The sequence below is a fragment of the Talpa europaea genome (assembly GCF_964194135.1).
Source record: "Talpa europaea genome assembly, chromosome: 7".
In the NCBI taxonomy this organism is placed as follows: domain Eukaryota; kingdom Metazoa; phylum Chordata; class Mammalia; order Eulipotyphla; family Talpidae; genus Talpa; species Talpa europaea.
Genome location: NC_140074.1, coordinates 108,876,750 through 108,897,848, shown reverse-complemented (window position 1 = coordinate 108,897,848; position 21,099 = coordinate 108,876,750). Strand labels below are relative to the sequence as shown.

General features: G+C 36.5%; 1 protein-coding gene and 1 pseudogene across 4 annotated transcripts in view; both read left to right on the top strand.

Annotated features, from left to right (window-relative positions):
* The window catches only part of VMP1 (vacuole membrane protein 1), a gene marked incomplete at its 5' end in the record, with an annotated part of 85,639 nt that overhangs the window by 24,673 nt on the left and 39,867 nt on the right, over nucleotides 1–21,099 (top strand). For all 3 annotated transcript variants that reach the window (XM_084238655.1, XM_084238653.1, XM_084238654.1), the window contains one exon: nucleotides 5,238–5,369. In XM_084238655.1, the coding sequence (XP_084094781.1) occupies nucleotides 5,238–5,369 (132 nt within the window). The remainder of the gene's footprint in view (nucleotides 1–5,237; nucleotides 5,370–21,099) is intronic.
* LOC311172713 (protein SETSIP-like) lies at nucleotides 5,640–6,758 on the top strand (annotated as a pseudogene). The gene is made up of 2 exons: nucleotides 5,640–5,644; nucleotides 6,024–6,758. The product of its transcript is annotated as a protein SETSIP-like (transcript).

The following is a 21,099-nucleotide window of genomic DNA, read 5'->3' as shown; positions in this document are numbered from 1 at the left end:
AACTTTATTTTAAAGATTTGTTTATTTATGCAAGAACCAGGATACAGGCCAGATGCTCAGGAGGGTGAAAAGATTCACCAGAGACAGAGTGGAGAACAGAACAGGCAGACTGACAAAATACACTGCTGAGGGCAGCAGCGGGCAAGGCAGGAGAGGTCTGCTGCGCCATGTGGGATCCTCACTGGCTGGCCAGGATCGAACCTGCACTGCAGAGGCTGCGGACAGCTTCACAGTGTGGCGCTCAATGGCTACGCCACCAGGGAGGCCCAATATAAAAATTCTTATACATCAATGCAGCCTAGGGAGTGAAAAGACAACCCACATTATGGGAGAAAATGTTTATAGATCATATGTCTGATAAGGGTATTAAGTCAAGAATGTTCAAAGAGCTCTTGCAACTCAACAATGAAGAGACAAGCAACCCAATTTAAAAATGGGCAAAAGGGGCCTGCCTCCCTGGTGGCACAGGGATTAAAGTCTCAGTGCTATCAAGCTGTCCCATGCTACTGCAGTACGAGTTTGATCCCTGTCCATGGATTTAATCCACATGGCTCCGCAGACCTCTTATGTCTCTCCTGCTGCTCCCTTCAGCAGTGTATTTCAGTAGATCCCCCTATTCTGCTCCCCACTCTGTCTCTGGTGAATCTTCTCACCCCCCTCATCTTTGGCCTACACCCTAGTTCTTCTAAGCAAAAGTAAATAAAATCTTTTTTAAAAAAATATCTTTGGGCCTCCCCTGGTGGCGCAGTGGGTGAGCCCTGGATTGCGAGGCTGCCCGTAGCCTCTGCAACGCTGGTTCGATCCCCGGCCACGGGCAAGGTTCCCACAAAAAAAAAAAAAAAAAAAAAAAAAAAAAAATTTTAAAAAAAGGGCAAAGAACTTGAGTACACATTTCTATAAATAAGATAGATAAATGGCCTATAATCACATAGAAAGATGCTCACTATAATCGGTCATTAGGAAAATGCATCCCAAAGAATCCCTTAACAGATAAATGGATAAAAAGGGTGTCGTATATACCTACAATGTAATATTGCTCAACCATGAAAAGCAAGGAAGCTATGATAATTACATTAACAAACCTTGAAAAATGTTTAGCGAAATTAGTGAAAGACAGATAATTACATATTTATGTTATGTATTGTGTGTGTGTGTACATATATGTTATGCTTATTGAGGTAATGCTGATTTATAGCAATATGTTTTAAGCCTGGAACACTCACACCTCTACAAATGTGTACCTTCCATCTTTGTTCCCTGCACCCTCTCCTACTCTATCCTACCCTTCTGGTAGCCTCCGTTCTGCAATCGTATTTCAAGAGTTTAAAACTGATATCTTTTTTAAATTTTCTAACAATTTGTACTTTGCAAAGTAAAATGTCTTTAAAGACTTCACTATTATAAATATATTGAATCATTAAAATACATGGTACTTCAATTATAAGATAAAGAATAGGATCAACCTCAGTTTTAGCTTATTTATATAGGTCTCTAACACATGTTAAAATGAATTGTTTGGTATTATGGACCAGTAGAGTATCTTTTTATGGTTCGCATTGTTTTGATCTTCTCTGGTTTGATTAGATCACCAGTGCAAGGCTTCACAGATTTTGTTTCCATCATGAATTTCAATTCTAGTTATAAAATATCCAAGCACAAGAGATTCAAGAATGAGCAGAACTTACCAGTCTCTACCCTCTTGTAGCTTTACATTCTAGTGAGGGAAATAATTATTAAGGAAAAATGTATTTATAAGTACCTATGGAGATGAGTGCTGTAAAGGAGAAATTTAGTGTATAACTCATTTTTTCCCTGCTCTGATTCAGGGAAGATTTCCTTGGAGAAGCAATGCTTAAGTTGAGTGTTAAGGATAACAAGAGGGAAGAAGGGAAGAAGAAGCACGGCAGGGTAGAGAAGAGCATGTGTGATAATTTTCAGAGAGCATAACCTTTTAAGCTCATTTATATGTCAGATTCATGATTTTGTTTTGTGCTTAATTTTTATTGTGGTAAAATTTACATAGCACATAGTTTACCAGATTAACACGCACAGTTTACTGGCATTAAGTACATTCACAGTGTTGTGTAACCATTACCAATATCTACTTCCAGAATTTTTGTCATCAAATAAAAACTATACCCTTTAAACATTAACTCCTTGTTCTCTCCTCTCTCCAGCCTCTAGTAACCTTTTTTTACTTTCTGCCTCAGTGAATTTGCTTATTCTAGATAATGCATATAAATGGAATCATGCAGTATCTGGCTTTCTGGGTCTGAGTTATTTCATTCAGCATGCTTTCAAGTTTCATCCATTTTGTAGCTTGTATCCAAACTTTCTTTTTTTTTCTTTTTTTAAATTATTTTTATTTTTTTTACAGCATTGTTCATTTTTAAATAATATTTGCTTCCCAAAACTTCATTCTTTTCTAAGACCATTTTTTAAAATAACCACAAGGGAAACTGGAAGCAAATTTTCTTTTTTATTTGCAAAACAATCTGAAAACAATTGATACAGTCATTTTTTAAACATTGTAAATGGGACATTTAGTAGAAAAATTATTTTCTTATAAAAGATTAACACAATGATAACACAGAAACTACCATAATTTCTGAATAGTCAACATATATAAAAATTTCTACTCTGTAGATATTTACCATTAAATTGATGACTTCCAACCTAGAAAAATAAATATTGCTGATTTGCTTGAAAATATACTTGACAAAGCTTTTTAAAAGTCCCAAAATTTAGGCCTCCCTGGTGGCGCAAGGGGTTAAGATGCAACCTATGAAGCTCTCCGCCATCTCTGCAGCACAAGTTCAATCCCGGCCAGGGAGCTACCCACATGGCGCAGCAGACCTCTCCTGACTCGCCCGCTGCTCCCCTTAGCAGTGTATTTCAGTCATTCTGCCTGTTCTGTTCCCCACTCTGTCTCTGGTAAATCCTCTCACCCTCCACACCTCTGGTCTGTATCCCAGTTCTTGTATACATAAATAAATATTTAAAAAAAAAAGTCCCAAAATTCAAAAAAAGTCCCAAAAGTCCCACATTTTTTAATAAAATTGACACACATATTAAAATTCTCCAATTCAAGAAGCAGAGACTTCAGGTTAAGATATTGATAATAGATGCTTTTTCGTAGAACTTTCTGAATGTTTGCTTGACCACATACTATTTGTCTTTCTTTTACAATAAGGAAACTAGTCATTCCTTCTCCTTAATTAACCTAGACTGACAGTTTTTAGTGTTTTAGGTCTTCTGTTCCGATTTTGTAAGAATTATAAAATTGTTTTGTAAGAATCATGAAATTATGAACTTCAGTACTTAATTTGAGAAAATTGACTAAATAAACCTCTGTGTCTGGGTCATAATGTGTTTTAGAGAACCTGCCTGGATGACTGTATTCTTTTTATATATTTGCATAACAAATAGAATCTTGATTTGTGATCACCATTCTTGCTAATACCAAATTAAATGTATTAGAACAGAATTAAAATGTAACTAAGAATATGGTCAGCTAAGTATATGACTGTATGTAGCTCTTTATTTCATTTCAATCCCTTACTTCCTTTTTAACTTTAAGGAAACTTGTCATGAGTTTGAATCTTATGATTGCTTCCAACAGTTACTTAACAGGTTTTAGAGAAGTTCATGTTTTGAAAGGCAGCTATGCTCACCACTATACCACCAACACTGCACAGAAGTTCATGATTTGAATAAAATCTTGCAATTAACTTTCTTCCTACTTTTTATTTGGAAAAAATATTTTTTAAATATAAAGAATTATATAATTCATTACATTGTCACCCAACTTTGGCTAGTAGTAACTGCTGACTAACATTGTTTTACCTATATCCCACCCCACTTTGCTATCAGTTTTCTGATATTCCTGTAGCATATCACTTTTCATCTGTAAAAGTCCATTGTTTTATTAGGTGTTAAAAACAGTGGTATTCCAACTACATAATATTTTTTCTTTAGCTCTTGAAAAGAATACTTTTATAAGGAGAAACCACTCCTTGTCACCAATTTGGTTACCCTTAAATTTATAGTGTATTTAAGGAAGGCAATTACTTGATCTTTCCCTTCGTTTACCAAATTTTTAAATAGTAAGTTGATTTCTTAACATCCTCCAAAGTTGACTAACATTAACTTCTTGTCAGCAAATTATGATTTGTGTTTTATTCCCATATATCCTTCCATGTATGTGTCTATCCACTCTCTGTTCTTTAAACATAGTCTTATTCTTTTGACATTTATATACCTTTTTTTCAGTACTTTTACTTCACATAGGGAAGATGTAGTTTCACTTGCAGATCACTGGTTCCACACATTAAATTATAGCACTGTGAACACAAAATGTTTGAATTTGATAATGTTCCTTGAGGATTCATTTCAAGGTGGTTATAGGCAAAGCCATAGGACAGAGCAAACAGGCCTAAAATTGCTTCTGAGAACTAACAATACCTTTTCATTCACTGTAACTCAGGACAAGAAGGATGGATCAAAGTTGAGACATTTTCCTAGAGATTACGTGCTTCTTTCATCATTACCTATCCTGTGTTTAGGTCCTTTAAGTTCAAACCATGTTCTTGACTCTTTTACCTTTGTTTTCATCCTTATGTTCTAAGTTGATAGGGGGAAAAAAATTCTCTTCAAAAACAAGAATCCAAAAGTGACTGAAACATGAGTCACTCAATGTCCTGAGGAAATAAACATTTTTCCTGTGGTGAAAATTTATCCATCCTAATGTTGAGTTCCCAAGGGACTTCCTGACCACAATTTGTTAAAAGTTTTAACTCTACACACGCAAAAAAAAAAAAAAAAAAGCTTTATTGGGATTAAAGCAACATCCTAAATACCAGAAGGTTTCCTAGAAAATATTTATCTTACAGCTATACTGAATGAATTCTCATTACCTTTACCAAATTATTTGGATATTAGAAAGGCAGAAAACTGGCAAAGATAAAATAGTCTACATAGAGGTGTGAGAGACTGAACGTTAACTTTAATGTCTGAAATGCAGAAGGATAATCTAAGGGTTTTATGTATATTTTCTTGCCTAGAATTGCATAGGTCAGTGTTGTCAGAATGCAAACTCAGGTGCTCCTCATTATGTACACTAACACATTCTGTGCAACCAGCATGGTTTTGGTGACAAAGAAACATAGATTTGATCTGTTCAGTATCATTGTGTTGAGAACAGAATCTCATGTGAATATTTTGGTTTTTTTACATAGGGTATCGGTACAGCAATCGGAGAACTGCCTCCGTATTTCATGGCCAGGGCAGCTCGACTCTCAGGTGCTGAACCAGATGATGAAGAGTATCAGGAATTTGAAGAGATGCTGGAACATGCACAGACTGCACAGGTAAGAACAATGGGGAAAAAGAAATAGGACACTTTAATTATGTCTAAAGAGGTTATGATTAAGGTAAAATTGTTAATAGCTACTCTGAAGAAGAAAACTGCCATGGTAAAAACAAAATGATATATGATTGGGATAGAATATTCAGAAAAGTAAAATATGTACGTGATCAGAATCTTGATTTTAGAGTAGAGTAGTACAGAAAAGAGTTGACAGAACAACTCACACTACACTAAAACACCTTGCCAGAAATGAGATAAGATCACATTGCTGATGAGGTAAAGGAACTGAAACGTTTGTGTCTGTTTTGTGTTGATAAGTGCTACCTAGAACATTATTGAATAAGTAAGGTGGACAAATAGGTGAACCAGGCTAGAGCCCAAAGAAGCAGAACTTCCAAATTATTTTTTTAGAAATAATAGCAAATATAGTTTACCATGTTCAGAGAAAATTATTTGGGCAAGTGACTAAGAAAGGACAGTCCTCAGCCTCTTCCAGAGTCTGGTTCCCTTGGATCTGGTTCTGCAGCTTTCCTCAGAGCATGGGCCCCAAACACCAATCTCTACTCCAGCTTCAAGTGAAAAACCAACACTTCCTGCTGAGGCCAGGCCAGAGATGATGTCAAACTCCCTGGGTAAGCAGATGAGGAAAAAAAAGAGCATCAAAAGCAATTGAACATACTGATAAAGTACAAAATGAAACAGACTTAATGAACAAGCCAGTGAGGAGATTTTGAAAGTAAAACAGAAAGACAACAGATTCAGCCAACCACTTTTTCAGAGAAAGTTGAAGTGGATCACCAAAATCCCACCTTTTGGGGTAACAACAATTGTCAGCCATCCCCGATTGTGTGCTCTGCTGCAGGAGAATGAAGAGGCGCTGCATTATTTGACAAGAGTTGAAGTGACAGATTTGAATCTGTTTCATCAGGTTACAGAATAAATTTTTATTTGGTGAAATTTTTGTTTGAAAATAAAAATTTTTCTTTGAAATTTTTATTTGAAAATAAAGTTATGTCCAAAGAATTTCATCTGAATGAGAATATGATCCATCTTCAGCATCCACTGTAATGAAATGGAAATCTGGAAAGGATCTGACAATATATTCAAGTCAAATGCAGAATAAAGCCAACAGGAAGAGAGGGCACCAGGTACCACAGAGCTGCTTTATCTGGTTGGCCGACCTTCTGCTGCAGGTGAGTTAAGAGAGCTCATCAGAGATGGTATTTGGCCAAATCCATTACAGTACCACTTGGTTCCAGGCATGGATGATGAAGAAGATGATGATGATGATGATGAAGGACTAGAAGCTGTTGATGAAAGGGATGAGGATGAAGGTGAAGATGGTGATGAGGGGGGAAGAAACCAAGGGGATAAAGGAGAAGTTGACTAATGGAAAATGGACGGATTCCAACCTTCTTAAATTTTCTCCAATCCCTAAGAGCAAGTTTCAGTCCTTTCTTTTTCCCTCTTGTGCTCAGTCACCCTGTTATTGAGGTCTCTTTTCTCTCCTTTATACCATGATTCTCAACATATTTGGGGGAGAAATAAGCACAATACAGTGGGAAAGAATCTCTACACCTTTCTGCCCAAATTCATTTTTATCACTTTTTGTCTCAGCAAAAACTTTATGGAATCAAAACCACCATTCTCTGTGAGAAAAAAAGAAAAGCCTTCTGCTCCCTTAGCTCTGCTGGAAGCTGGAGTGTGCTAGTCCCTGTGCAGTAGTGCTTAAAATTCTAGGTTTTTTTCCCTTCTTTATCTGTATATTGGGCTCAGAGAGTGTACTATGTCTCTATGTGAAGATGGACAACATACATCTGTCTACTCTCTCTTGTTTGAAAAGAGAAGGATAAATTTTTTAAATGGGGGTATAGTAGATCAGCAAAAGGTTGGATTGGAGATGTTTGGATGGGTTAAAATGGGTGTTTTGACAACATGACTTTCTCTCTTTGACATGTTTAATCGTGTTTAATGGAAATCCTCGAAGTATTAGATGACACTTATTAAAATAAAATTCTCTCCTATTAAAAAAAATTTTTTTTTAAGAGGCCTCCCTGGTGGTTCAAAGGGTTAAGTAGCAGCACTATGAAGCTGTCGGCAGCCACTGCTGCATAGTTTGATCCCTGGCCAGGGAGCTAACACACATGGCACAGCAGACCTCTCCTGTCTTGCCCACTGCTCCCCTCAGCAGTATATTTCAGTAGATCTGCCTGTTCTGCTCCCCACTCTGTCTCTGGTGAATCCTCTCACCCCCTGCACCTCTGGCCTGTACCCCATTTCTTATATCATAAATAAATAAATCTTTAAAAAAAAAAAGTAGCATAAGTCAATTGCAAGAAGTCATTTTTCGGGCCTCCCTGGTGGCGCAGCGGTTGAGCGCTGGGTTGCGAAGCTGCCCGCAGCCTCTGCGGCGCCGGTTCGATCCCCGGCTGCTCCCCGGCCACCGGAGGAGGATCCCACATGGCGCGCAGACCTCTCCTGCCGCCCGCTGCTCCCCTCAGCAGTGTACCTCGGTCCTTCTGCCTGCTCTGCTCCCGGCTCTGGCTCTGGTGAATTCTCTCACCCTCCCGCGCTTCTGACTGTACCCAGTGCATGTATAAACGAAACAAACGAACAAATAAATAAATAAAACATGCCTCTATAAAAGAAAAAAAAAAAAGTCATTTTTCCTCTCAGGAAATTGTAAATGAGACATATATAAATAAGTAATCATATGCAGAAATATAGAGTCTACCTATTCTTCAACATTTAAAAAAAAAAGCTGCATTTTTCAGGTGCCTTCAGAAAGAAACAAGACTCCTATTAACCTCATCTAAAATTATCTTTTCTCTGAATATCATACAAAGATTCATAGCTCTCTTATAAAATCTTGTAACATAGTTATTTCTATAGGGTCAATTTTTTTCCCTAAAAGCAACATTGTGATTTCATCCTCATTTTCTGTCTCATAGTGATCAGGCTGCTAAAATGGTTCATGAGTGAATATACTAATTATATCACATCCTTTAACACTTTAAACTACTAAGCAATATGTAGCATTATACTTGGCAATAGTAGATTGTTCTGTTTAAATAATATTTAGCAATCCAGATTTTTCTGCAAGTCAACTAGCCTTTCCTTCAGTCAAATTAACCTTAAAGGATATCCTCAAAATGGTCACGATAAACGACTAGAATACACGACAACTAAATTCTGAGCTTAGGCAAGCTACAGTGTAATTGGCTATGGCCTTTTACACCTGAGCACAAACTGCATATCATCCTGTATCTAATGTTACAAAATAGATGACTTATTCTTTGGGGAAAATTTCTAAGAACATTATTAACTGACTGAGTGTCCATTTTAGGGATGATAGTAGAAATCAACATAGACATAAATAAAAAGGATGTAAAAAAGAATTTAAAAGATTATGTATAAAATTCATATCCCGGGCCTCCCCGGTGGCGCAGCGGTTGAACGCTGGGTTGCGAAACTGTGCGCGGCCTCTGAGGCGCCGTTTCGATCCCCGGCTGCTCCCCGGCCACCGGAGGAGGGTCCCACATGGCGCGCAGACCTCTCCTGCCGCCCGCTGCTCCCCTCAGCAGTGTCCTTCGGTCCTTCTGCCTGCTCTGCTCCCCCCTCTGGCTCTGGTGAATTCTCTCACCCTCCCTCCCGCACTTCTGACTGTACCCAGTGCATGTATAAACAAAACAAACAAACCAGCAAACAAATAAATAAAGCATGCCTCTATTTAAAAAAAAAAAAAAAAAAAAAAAAAAAAATTAAAAAAAAAGAAGAAAAAAAAATAAAATAAAATTCATATCCCTTCCCAGATTTGTTCATTAACCTATGGAATCTGTTTGAAAATTTGATTTATTGTTGTGTGTTTATAAGTACTTGTGCCCCATAAATGCACACTTTTTTTTTTTTGAGGAATGAATTCATAATTTGCTTCTCAGTATAATTAAGACTCAAAAAACTATTACCGTAGGGCCTCCCAGGTGGCGCAGTGGTTGAGCGCTGGGTTGCGAAGCTGCCCGCGGCGTCTGCGGCGCCGGTTCGATCCCCGGCTGCTCCCCGGCCACCAGAGGAGGGTCCCACATGGCGCGCAGACCTCTCCTGCCGCCCGCTGCTCCCCTCAGCAGTGTACTTCGGTCCTTCTGCCTGCTCTGCTCCCCGCTCTGGCTCTGGTGAATTCTCTCACCCTCCCGGCTTCTGACTGTACCCAGTGCATGTATAAACCAAACAAACAAACAAACAAACAAATAGATAAATAAATAAGACATGCCTCTAGAAAAATTAAAAAAAAAAAAAAAAAAAAAAAAACTATTACCGTAAAGAGGGAAAAAAAACATACAGATGGCATTTTTAGAAAAGTATTATTAAGTGGAAATCAACTAAACATAGTTATAATTTTTAGTTGAAAACAAAACTTTAAAATACGGACATCACATAGCCAAATATGAAACAAATGAATCAACAAGCTAAAAACATCTGCTCTGCATAGAAAGAAGCAAGTTGTCCTTGTCTTACCTATCAGCCACATATTATGCCTCCCCTTCCTCACATAATATTTATATTAATGCTAATCATTGTTACTAGTATAAGCAACTTTTAAATTCTTTTTAGTGCTTTTTAAAATCTAGTATCTAATTTGATAATTATATTAACACTGACGGTATAGAAGGTACATTCTAATTTTATAGAAAATTTTAGATCTAGAATTTCTTACCTACCTAATTTTACATGGTTAGAAGTAGAGTAGAACCAAAACCTAGAATGGCAGCATCATTAGTGGTTTCCAGTTACTGAAACCACATCCACCCATAGATGTAACTGAATAACCCCACTGTTAACAACTGATACCTCTGTCATCTGTGGTACTAATTACTATATATCATTGAGCATCTCAAAAACCTTTCCCATGTACATAAATCAGCAAGTGGGCCTCCTTGGTGGCCTAGTGTTTGAGTCTCAGCATTATCACTGCTATGGTCTAAATTCAATCCCCAGCCAGGAAGCTAACCCACATATGGCACAGCAGACCTCTCACCCCCTGTCCTCTCACCAGCATCCTAATTTTTCTACGCAAAAAATAAATAAAGTGGCCAATTCTTTAAAAAAAAAAATCAGCAAGTTGAAATAGTATAAAGTGTAACATAGTTTATAACTTTAAATTGTTACGTTGTGGCTTGGATGCCAAACATGGATAAATATTATTCTCTGTTAAGCCAATTAATTTTTTTAAAGATTTATTTATTTATGCATACAAGATCTGGGTTACAGGCTAGAGGTGTGGGGAGTGAGAGGATTCACCAGAGACAGAGTGGGGAACAGAACAGGCAGACTGACTGAAATACACTGCTGAGGGGAGCAGCGGGGGAGACAGAAAAGGTCTGCTGCACCATGTGAGTTGTTCCCTGGCTGGGGATCAAACTCGTGCTGCAGTGGCTACAGATAGCTTCATAGGTTGCATCCGAACCCTTGCGCCACCAGGGAGGCCCACTGTTAAGCCAATTAATATACTATGATTATTTTCCTTTTTTATTAAGCTTTTTGGTTTGTAATTAACAATTTTTCATTTGTATAATTTCTTTGCAAAACTCTTCTCCCTTCCACCTCTGAAACCTCTCCATATCACTTTTTACTTGGCTACACCTATAAAATATATCAATTTTTATTTTTCTTAGAATCATCACTCGGGAACCCTCCATTCTTCCACTCCCATCTAGACTTGGTGTTCTTTTGGCACTGTACATAGTTTCTCCTCTTTTGGTTTGAATCCCTTTTCTTCTCTCTTGAGTTACTCCCTCATTTTGGTTCATCATGTTCTGCGGTAGCTTCCTGATAAAGGATAAGTAGATGGAAAATTCTGAAAATGTTGTGCTCTTCATTCACACTTAATTAGCTACTCTAGAATTCTAAGATAAAAATGATTTTTTCAGCTTAGTATTTGGAAGGCAACGCTCAATTGTCTTAGCTTTTGGTGTTGATACTGATAGGATTAATATCCTCCTGAGTCCTTTATAAGCAGGTTTTTTTGTTTTGTTTTTCCGAAAGCAATTTGCTTTATATTTCTAATAAAAAGTTTATCTTCTTTTTGAAGGTTAGGGTTTCTTTAAGTTTTCTGTTGCTCCAGGCATTATTTCTTTTGTCCTCTTTCCTGTTGCACACTTTCCTTAAAGGTTGGTGATCATATGTCTCTGTTTACATATAAGAGGCACTGATTCTGGATCCCTGATCACATTGTGTGGGCATAGGCAAGTTTATTGGTAGTTGGTGAGCCTTTACTGGTTTTGCTATGTGGAAGGTTTTGTTACCTGTATCTGCTTTAAATAAAGTTATATCCATATAATGAAAAGAAAAAAAAAGAACTAAACTCTTAAAAGCTGAACGGAAGCTGTGTATGTTGAGGCAGAGTATATAGGTGGTGGTCTGCCTTATTTTCACCAGATAGCAGTACCATGGATCTTTCCTTTGGGATAGTTTCTTTTCTGCAGTGGTGAATCCTCCAGTGTCTTGCCTGGTAATAAGCCTTGCTGCTAACATAAAGCTAGGCTGTGGAAGGAGAATTAGAGATCACCATTTACCATGTAGACTTTCACTTAACCCACTTTATATCCAGTCTGTGAATACCTGCGCAGATACTTCCCAAGCCTTTGGTTGACTTTCTCTGGAGATTGTACTTCTGTGAGGGTGGGGGAGGAAGTTTTCTGTCTGTGCTAAGTAGGAGTGGGTTCTGGGAATTTATTTCTTACACAGTTTCTTTGCTTTCACCCCTATCTCAGCCTCTTTTGCAGGCTTTTAGGTATATGCTTTCCCTCTGTCTGCCCTTCTTTATTTAGTAATGTTAGTTTTCATCAATGAAAGAATTCATATTTCTATTTTCTTTATATATGGAGTTTATTTTTAAAATGGGGTGTTTCGGGTCTCCCTGGTGGCGCAAGGGGTTCAGGACCGCACTACAAAGCAATCCACAGCCTCTGCAACACGAGTTCTATCCCCGGCCAGCCAGGGAGAAACCTACTTGGCGAGGCAGTCCTCTCCTGTCTCGCCCGCTGCTCCCCTCAGCAGTGTATTTCAGTCCGTCTGCCTGTTCTGTTCCCCACTCTTTCTCTGGTGGATCCTCTCACCCCCTACATGTATGGCCTGTACCCCCGCTCTTGTATGCATAAATAAATAAATCTTTAAAAAAATAATAAAATGGGTGTTTCAGTTATCTTTGCTAGTTAACGAACAACCCCAATATTTGGTGGTTTAAAGCAAGAATAGTCACTTACAATGCTCACAGAAAGGCAGTTTGTGTGGAATAACTTAATTGTAAATTGGAGGATTTACTTCCAAGATAACTCATATGACTGGCAGTTTGATTCTGGTTGTTGACATGGAGTTCAGCTGAAGTTGGGCCTCAAGTTACTATTCATGGGCTTCCTCATGTCATGGCACCTGAGTTCCAAAAGAACTTCTGAAACTCCAAGGTGTCTTGTGACGTAACTTATGCAATCCCAGCCAATTTTGCTACTTTATATTGGTCATGTCCCTCACCAACGAAGGTCCAGATTTAGAGAGGGATATTAAACTCTACCTCTCTGAGGTGTAGCTAAAAATTTGTAACTACCTCTAATCTGCCACAGGACAGAGGTCTTATTTAGTTATCTTGAAGTGGGAAACTTTCTGTAATAGGAGGAAATTTCCTTTAATAGGATAGAACATATTTCCTTGAAAGGGGGAAATGATGAACTTGTCAACTATGCCAAAAATTGTCTTTCCTGTAGCAAGAGGATATACTCATGCTGAGAAACTACAGAGGTAAACGTTGTCTTAGAATTAGTCAACAGAAGTTTTCTGAGGCCCACCTTGGCTTAGTATTTTTTCAAATCCTATTTTAATTTTGTACAAATGAAATGATTCTTTCAAAAAGAATGAGTTCCTTGACTCCGATGTTATTCATGCCTCCATGTATATCACTCTCTCTTTTGAGTAGAATATTAGCTGGATGAGTCATTTCATTCTTTACAATTTTTTTATTCTAGGATTAGAAATAGTACATTTCGTGAACTTGTTACCATCTAAAAGCTGAACTTCCATCAACTCAGATCTTCTAGAATTTGATGAAGTAGTAAATTATATTAATCTATATAATTTGAGGCCTTAAAGACGCTTAGTCTTTATCTCCCACTTGAATAATAATCTTTTTTGTTCATCTTTTATGATCCTGATTATTGGTTACTTTTTGACTATATTTTCTCATTCTATTTTGTCTGTTTTGAGTCGCGGAAACCAAATTGCACGCAATACTTCTGAGGTTATAAGGTTTGGCTGTATTCACCTTATCAAGCCAATAATTGTGTCACTATTGTAGGTAAAACTATATTTCTTTTTTTTTTTAATGTAAAGATTTATTTATTTAATTATTTATACAAGCACTGGGTACACTCAGAAGCTTGGGAGGGTGAGAGAATTCACCAGAGACAGAGCGGGGAACAGAACAGGCAGACTGACGAAATACACTGCTGAGGGGAGCAGCGGGCGGCAGGAGAGGTCTGCACGCCATATGGGACCCTTGCCAGCGGCTGGGGATCGAATCGGCGCTGCAGAGGCTGCGGGCAGCTTCTCAACCCAGCGCTCAACCTCAGGGCCACCAGGGAGGCCCAAAACTATATTTCTTAATCTCTAATTTCATATTTCCTTATATTGAAAAATGTAAGCAAAATGTGCATATTCTGTTTTACCTCCTTTAGTTAAAAATTATGTACTATTTATGAACATTTCCTTTAAAAGTTTCATCCTGCATTGCAGCTTTCTTTCTTAACGTCAGTAAAATTATGTGTAAGGCACTTGAATGAAGTGCCTCAGTACAACAGTCAAGTAAAAGGTATTTTCCCTGATTTGAGTAGAAAATACACTCAGGAATTCAGTCATTGACATCTCAGAGCCAACACCCAATCGAATTTTCAGACTTTGAAATTAGTGCTCTGCTTAGGGTAACTACCATAACACAACAACATTTCTTGTTCAGGTTTTTTAAAATAAATAATTGATTAAAGTATTTTTCTTTTTCCTATATTTGATTAGATTTTTCTTTCTTACTTGCCTCTCATGATTTATTCACCAGTTTCTATCAGTTTTGTCACATTTTAGAGATAGATTTCATTATATATGTTCATAATTATCTCTACCTACTATTTCCTAGGTTTAGACAAGGGGTGATGAGAGGTTTTGTTTTTTGTTTTTTTTTTTTACATTTATTTATTCATTTTGTGGTTGAAGAGGGTGGGAGAATAATGAGAGGGAACTGTTGTCAGTATTCCATGTTACAATATAATTACCTGAGAGTACTAATGTTGTAATTCATTTTTCAAAGAGGAGTCTTTTGCTGGGGCTTGACAAAATCGCTTTTTTTTTTTTTTTTTTTGGTTTTGTTTGTTTTTGCTAAGACTAAAGGTTATTACTATATCCAAGTAATGGATATAATGTAAATATCTATAATGCCAAAGCTATTTTGACACACTGTTATGATACACTCTTGGTTTTGTTTTAAGGTTTTAATTTAGCAAATAATAGCCATTTAAGAGAGTTTTTTGGCTTTTTTTTTAAATCTGCTATCTTAAAAATATTTTTTAATGTTTTCATTAACAAATTTGCCTTAGACTCTTTGCTTTTTTTTCCAGAAATGCATATTTTTATTATATAAGTACTTCTAGTATTCAAATATTCCAGAAGTGTTAAAAGTAAAAAGTGAACACTCACATACCTACTCCCTAAAGTAGAATAATAATCACCATATTATAGAATTATCTTTGTATGAGTAACTCTTTAAAATAAAAACTAGATTAATACTATACATACTTGTCTCAAGTTCCCTTTCCACATATATTCTAGACATTTGATACTGACTTTTTTGTTATGTCCTTATTACAAAGTGATACAGTTTGCTGTAGAAAAATAATCCATCCATCCTTCAGTCATTTCCTCTATAAATATTTATAACAGTGAATCACACTCTGTATTGTTCTATGACTTGTTTTGACCATAAAACCATATTGTGAACATTTTTCAGTGTCATCAAATATTTTCCATATCTTTGCTTTTGTAACAGCTTTCTTTCTGATTACAAAGTATATTGTATAAAGTGTTGAAGTTGTAGATGAACAAAGAAAATGAAAACATTTAACTGCTTCATGTGCTTTCTATATGTAATATTTTTCATTTTCCTGTTGATTGACATTTTTAAGGACAGTCCTTTGTCATATGCTGCCAGTATGTTTATTTTGTTTATTGTGTGTTTTACTTTACTGTTTGGTTAAAGGTGTTAAATTTTTCCCTCCACTATTCTAATATCTTGGACTTTTCCTTTTGGAGTGATGTCTGAAATTATTTTCCTGAGCCCTTTTAAATGTTCATCTGTATTTTCTTATAGATTTTTTTTATGGTTTTTATTATTTTCCCTTTACATATTTAATATATTGAAATATTCTTGCCTATATGTAGGAATCTGACTTTCTCTTTTTCCATTAATTTGCAATTTGTGACATGTTCTAACACTATTTTCCTAATGAGTCTCATATGTTAGTTTTGTATTAATATTTTGTTACAAATTGGATGTTATATTTTTGTAAATAGTTACTATGGCTTATTAAAAAATAGTGGGTTTTCATTTAGCTAAAAGTTCACTGACATCTTTTTATTTTATTTTATTTATTTATTTATTTATTTTTTTAGAGGCATGTATTTTTTTATTTATTTATTTGTTTGTTTTTTGTTTATTACATGCACCGGGTACAGTCAGAAGCGCGGGAGGGTGAGAGAATTCACCAGAGCCAGAGCGGGGAGCAGAGCAGGCAGAAGGACCGAAGTACACTGCTGAGGGAAGCAGCGGGCAGCAGGAGAGTCTGCGCACCATGTGGGACCCTCCTCCGATGGCCGGGGAGCAGCTGGGGATCGAACCCGTACCGCAGAGGCCACGGGCAGCTTCGCAACCCAGCGCTCAACCGCTGCGCCACCGGGGAGGCCCTCACTGACATCTTTTTAATTATATCTTCTCAATGATGATTTAAAAGTTCTTATAGGGCCTCCCCGGCAGCGCAGGCAGTTGAGCACTGTGCTGTGGAGCTGTCCACAGCTTCTGCAGCAGGGGTTCAATTCCTTGTCGGCCAGGGAGATGCCTACATGGCACGGCAGACCTCTCCTGTCTCGCCAGCTGCTCCCCTCAGCAGTGCTTTCGGTCTGTCTGCCTGTTCTGCTCCCTGCTCTGTCTCTGGTGAATCCTCTCACCCTCCCACGCCTTTTGCCTGTACCCCAGCTCTTGTGTAACTAAATAATCTTTAAAAGAAAAAATAAAAGTTCTTACAGTAGTTGGTTTCACAGGGATCCAAAAGTTTATCTGACTTTGCTGCTGGAATTTCTTCATAGATATGTGTATTTTATATTTCCTCTAATTTGATAGGAGCAGTAAAATGCAGAATACTTGGATCAGCTGTAGCCAAAATAACATATTAAGGAAAATAAATCATCATGAGTGGGTATTTAAAATTTTGGATTGCTACGACTAAGGTAGAAAGTGTGTTTTATATTCTTGAAGGTAAAGCTCTTTGGTAGCAGTTTATCAGCAGGAAGAGTGAAAAAATTACTTGGCTCTCATTTGCTTTATATGTGCTGTCCAACTAGGTTAAAGGGTGTATATGCTTTTTGCTAGGAAAAATGTTACTAGGTTACAATTTTAAAGCTAAGTATTTGCTTAAATTCTAGTTTTGACTGATGGTTAATTTCATAATATAGATATTTTAAGCAAAAAAAAAAGATTATTAATGCATTTGTTTAAATTATGGTTCCTTATGGTGCCTCATTTATTTTTGTGAGTATATTATTGAATTAGGCAGTATTTTTCCACTAAGCTGACTTCCTTTTACTCTTGGCTTTCTGTCATGTTTTCACTAGATGTCTGTGGGAGGTAGACATGAATGAATGTAGCTTCCTATGACCTTGAACAATTCTAACGTTTATAAAAGTTAGTTCTAGATAGCTGTTTATATGGACTTTTTTGTGGACTGTTTCATGCCAGGTTTAATTATTCTCTTTATGATCTTCTTTTTCTCCTTTGTTCCTGATTTCCATTAATGATATCATCTTTACAATCACATTTAGTCGAAATCTGAGTCATCTGACTCCCTCTTTGCCTGCCATATTCAGTCCTTTTTCAAGGCCTATCGATTCTACTGTCTATTTTCCCTCTCCACTCTCTTCCCTCTACTAACTCAGACGTTTATCAACTATCCCCTGAAAACTTTCAGTGACTTCCTAATAGGTATTCTCTTTACTAGCCTTTTCCCACACAATCTGTTCCCACACAAAGCAACAAAAGTAGTATTTTATGCATTACTGAGTTCTAAAAAAAAAAAAATTACTGTTTTGAAAAGTATCCCTGGTCATGGGACTTTGCTGCTCAAAAATCTTCCAATCCCCGGAAATTGTCTTTTGCAGTATCTTTCTTGTATCATTTGTCACTTTCTACCATCTTTTAAAACTATTTATGGACTTTTCTTGTCTCTCCCAGGAGTCTGTAAACTCCTTGAGAAAAGTCCATAAAAAAATGTGTATATTTTCTGCACCTGCCTGGTCTTGAACATACTACTCATGAGGTAGATACTTTAAATAAATTAAGGAGTGCCAATTAAGAGAGAAAATGTAGCATTACCTGAAGTGTGTTCACTTAATTATCAGTGCTTCTCCACTGCATAAAATGTAAAATGCAGAAATCTTTTTTTTAAAGATTTATTTATTATGCATACAAGAACTGGGGTGTAGGCCAGAGGTGTTGGTGGTGAGAAGAATCATCAGAGACACAGTGGGGAGCAGAACAGGCAGAGCTATGAAATACGCTGCTGAGGGAAGCAGCGGATGAGACAGGAGAGTCTGTTGAGCCATGTGGGTTATCTCCCTGGCTGGGAATTGAACTCATGTTGCAGTGGCTGGTGATAGATAGCTTGATAAATGCTGTGTCTTTAACCCCTGCCCCACCAGGGATGGCCAGAAATCATTTTAAGTACCAAAGATTGAACTGATTTTGCATCTGAGTTTTATTAGTCATCTGAGAGCAAGGTATATAGAAAATACCATTAAGCTAACCAATTTACTTTTAATTCACATTGAGTAGGAGAGTATTTCTAAAATTTCATACTTTAGAAACCAATGAAAGTTTCTTGCAGTAACTTGTTTACTTTACAAGTTGCAAAGCCATAAATAAAAGGAAAATTAAAGACATGTTAGGAATAAAAGTTTGAAAAATTAACTTACTTGTTTAATGTGTCCTAAAAGATTAGGGCAGCCAGTATTATTTAGGGAATAGGGAATGGGGTGTATGGGGGTGGTTGTGGTATTTTTGTGTTTAAAGCTTACAAAACAGAGGAGGAATGTTGTACATATTTACTTGGAAGGATATGGTTTGAATAAGTTTGCTTTCCTAAATGCCATCTCTCCAAGTAACCTAGCTACTTAGATTCATTTTCACAAAATGTTATGTTGCTGACAATGTGAAATTTACTGTTTCTCATTATTTCTATCAACATAGGAATGTAAAAAATAAGAAATTTTAATTGCTGTAAACTTTGTTTTTTTTTCAAATGCATTTTCCCCTCCGTATTTGTATCAATTATCTTGTATTTCTATTGAGTATAACTCATGAGTCATTGTACCATCATAGGTTATATATTTCCTGAAGGGCTACCTTATAGTTTCTGGATTTAACTTTATTTTAAGGAAGCATTTTTGCCTTGTTTTTTAGTATTCAGGTTAATTAATACTTACCACTTAATCTGGTTTATTGATGCTAGATTCCCCCAATTAATTTTAAATGCTAATAATCTCTCTTACCTTCCAGTTTGTGTTAAATTTTTTAAACCTTTTTTTTTTCTTTTTTGCTTAATAGGATCCCGTGCTATTCATAAATTTCAGGTTATTCATATTGCTTTGTTATTTTATGCAGTAGAATAGAATAGTCAATGAACATTGCTCCAGAGTACAAGGTGGCAATGTAAAAAGTTTCATTTGACTTTGTTTTGATAATGATAAAATACGTGTTTGATCATTTAAGATCATTTAGAGACTATAGGAAAGTATTTAATGATGATTATTTATAGATTATTTTACTGAAGTGCTAAAATTCCTTTGCTGCTATTCTGCTAAGCACTTTTTCCTAAAAGTGCTAGCAGTCGATGCCTGCTAGTTTTTTTCCCCTGTTAAATATCTGTTTCTTTACATACAGAGATTTGTGAAAGCATTCATGGTGTAGATCATCTGAAACCTAACAGGACCCATTTTTATACAATTTAGTGCCATTTAACACAACTGGGTGTCAGCTGTGCTAGGACCTGTTTTTGACTCCGTTGAACCTTTACTGGCTGTGGTTTGTCTGGTCATCACATGACTTCTCTGAAAATTCCCCCTCCCCTTCATTTCCAGTAAACTGTTTGAGCAGGAGTGAGTCAGAGTGAAACTAGCTTCCCTGTAACCACAGGGCTTGTTAAAGAATTTGTCAACGTGGACTCTAGAGAGTTTGCATTAAGCTTTGCAATAACTGCTATGGTTTGTGTTGCGTCAGGAGTTCCATGGAAAAGCTTTCTGCTCATGATTTCTTGCTTGTTTGCAAAGGGTTAAACTGATAAACTTTATGTGAAAAACATTATTCACACATTTCTTTATCATTTTAAAAGCCTAATCAGAACTACCAAGACTTCTTGTAGTTTCTCTTTTCAGAATCAGCCAACCACACCCATCAACATTTAGTTTTTGTAAAAGCAGTCCTGCTAGATCCTTCAGAGCTGGCTCATGATTTTACCACAAAGCACCATCAAGATTAAGCAATTTTAAGTGGTCTCTTAAAGGATTCTGTTGCAGGATATTGCAACTACTAGCACAGTTAGCTTTGGTACCAGAGGTCACTTACTTGCTTTAGGTTCAAAAAGAAAAGTTAGCACTTAAAATAGCTCTGTAGTTATAGTTTCTAAAGTATGTTTAGCAATATTTATGTGAAATTCATAATACCTTATTTCACATGCTTTCTTAGGAAATTTTTACTGTATTTTGAACTCTTCATGACCACCCCAGCCCCTAATTTTTAATACGTCTTCCTTTTCTGAATCATATTTCATTAGCCTAGTCCTATAGTAGTATTAACTAACTGAACAGGAAAGCTGGTGGTTACTGATGAAAGTTACTGAATGAATGGCCACTGGGAAACTTGTCTGCTCATTTGCATTCCTGAATCCATTTCTTTTTATGTGTGCATTAACCGTGTCACCTTGGCCAGATTTTATTTAAAAGATAAGTTTAGTGAGAAGATTTAAATCAGACTTCCTAAAGGTTTGTTATTATGCTTACTTTTTTTTTTTTGGTGGCATAATTTATGGGAGAAAATGCTAGAAAATTTTTCAGCTAGTTACTCCACACATGAAAGAATACAGAATAATGGAAGTTTAAAATTCTATCCTAGCTGTGTTCACTAACTCTCAATGATCAAATTAAAGTGGAAAAAACAATTTGTTTCAATGAAGAAGCAATTCTAATTGCAACTTAGTGATTATAAAACAAAAATAAGAGATTAATGCAGCTTAGTCATTAACAAAGCACAGTAAATAATAAATATGTAAGATTTTTTCTTGTTAGTTTGCTTTAGATATTGGAGTAGAATATAGTTTTGTTTAATGTTTGCTTTGTTCTTTTCATTTGTACACCTGTTTACAGATATGGAAGAAAAA